The 784-nt window shown below is 64.2% G+C and overlaps 1 protein-coding gene across 1 annotated transcript in view; it reads left to right on the top strand.

Moving 5' to 3' along the window:
- Positions 1-784, top strand: part of IPO4 (importin 4) — a 14,236-nt gene that overhangs the window by 1,157 nt on the left and 12,295 nt on the right. The window contains exon 2 of the mRNA XM_025192815.1: positions 3-65. Within this exon, the coding sequence (XP_025048600.1) occupies positions 3-65 (63 nt within the window). The remainder of the gene's footprint in view (positions 1-2; positions 66-784) is intronic.

The following is a 784-nucleotide window of genomic DNA, read 5'->3' as shown; positions in this document are numbered from 1 at the left end:
AGCCCGCGGGGCTGGAGCGGGTCCTGGGAGACCTCCTGCAGCCCGACACCGGCCTCATCCAGCGGGTGCGCGGGGCTGGGGCTAAGGGGGGCCTGCTCCAGATCCCCAGGCATGGTGGGGTGGGAGGGCAGCGGAGCTGGGCCTCTGCTGGGACCAGTCTGGAAACTCAGGTGTGGGGCGGGGCGGGGGGCAGGCTGGGTCTTTGCTGAGGTGAGCAGGGGACTGGTGCTGTCCGGGGCAGCTGTGGAGGGTGGTGCTGGGCTGGGATCTGGTCTAGGAACCCAGGCGTGTGAGCAGGGGGAGCAGAGCTGGATCCCTGGCCCGGTGAAGGGGGAGTGGGCTAGCCCAGATCCAGGAACCCAGGCATCTGGGAGTTGAGGCAGGGGCTGGTGTCCCTGCTGGGGGGGTTGATCCAGGCATGCCGTTCTCAGAGGATGTGACGTGGGTCTGTCTGGCCTCCCTTGCAGGGTCTCTTTGGTCCCAATAGGGATGTGCGGTTGGTCTGTGTGGTCTCTGTAGGGGTTGGTGTGTATGGTTCCTGGAGGATCTGGGATGGGTCTGTGGCCTGTCTTATGATGCGTTTCTGTGGGTCCCAAAAGATGAGGGATGGGTCTGCCTGGCCATCCTTGAGGCAACTCTGTGGTCCCTGGTGGATGTGATATGGGTTTGCTTGGCCTCCCTTGAAGGGTCTCTGTGGTCCCCAGAGGATGTGGGGTGGTGGTATCTGGTCCTCCCCTTGGCAGGGTTCCTCCATGGCCAGGGTGGGACTCTTCAGTCCCTCTTG

This window comes from Alligator sinensis, unplaced genomic scaffold, assembly GCF_000455745.1.
Source record: "Alligator sinensis unplaced genomic scaffold, ASM45574v1 scaffold128_1, whole genome shotgun sequence".
NCBI lineage: Eukaryota > Metazoa > Chordata > Crocodylia > Alligatoridae > Alligator > Alligator sinensis.
Note: the sequence above shows the minus strand (reverse complement) of the source record. Positions and strands in the feature narration are given on the sequence as shown.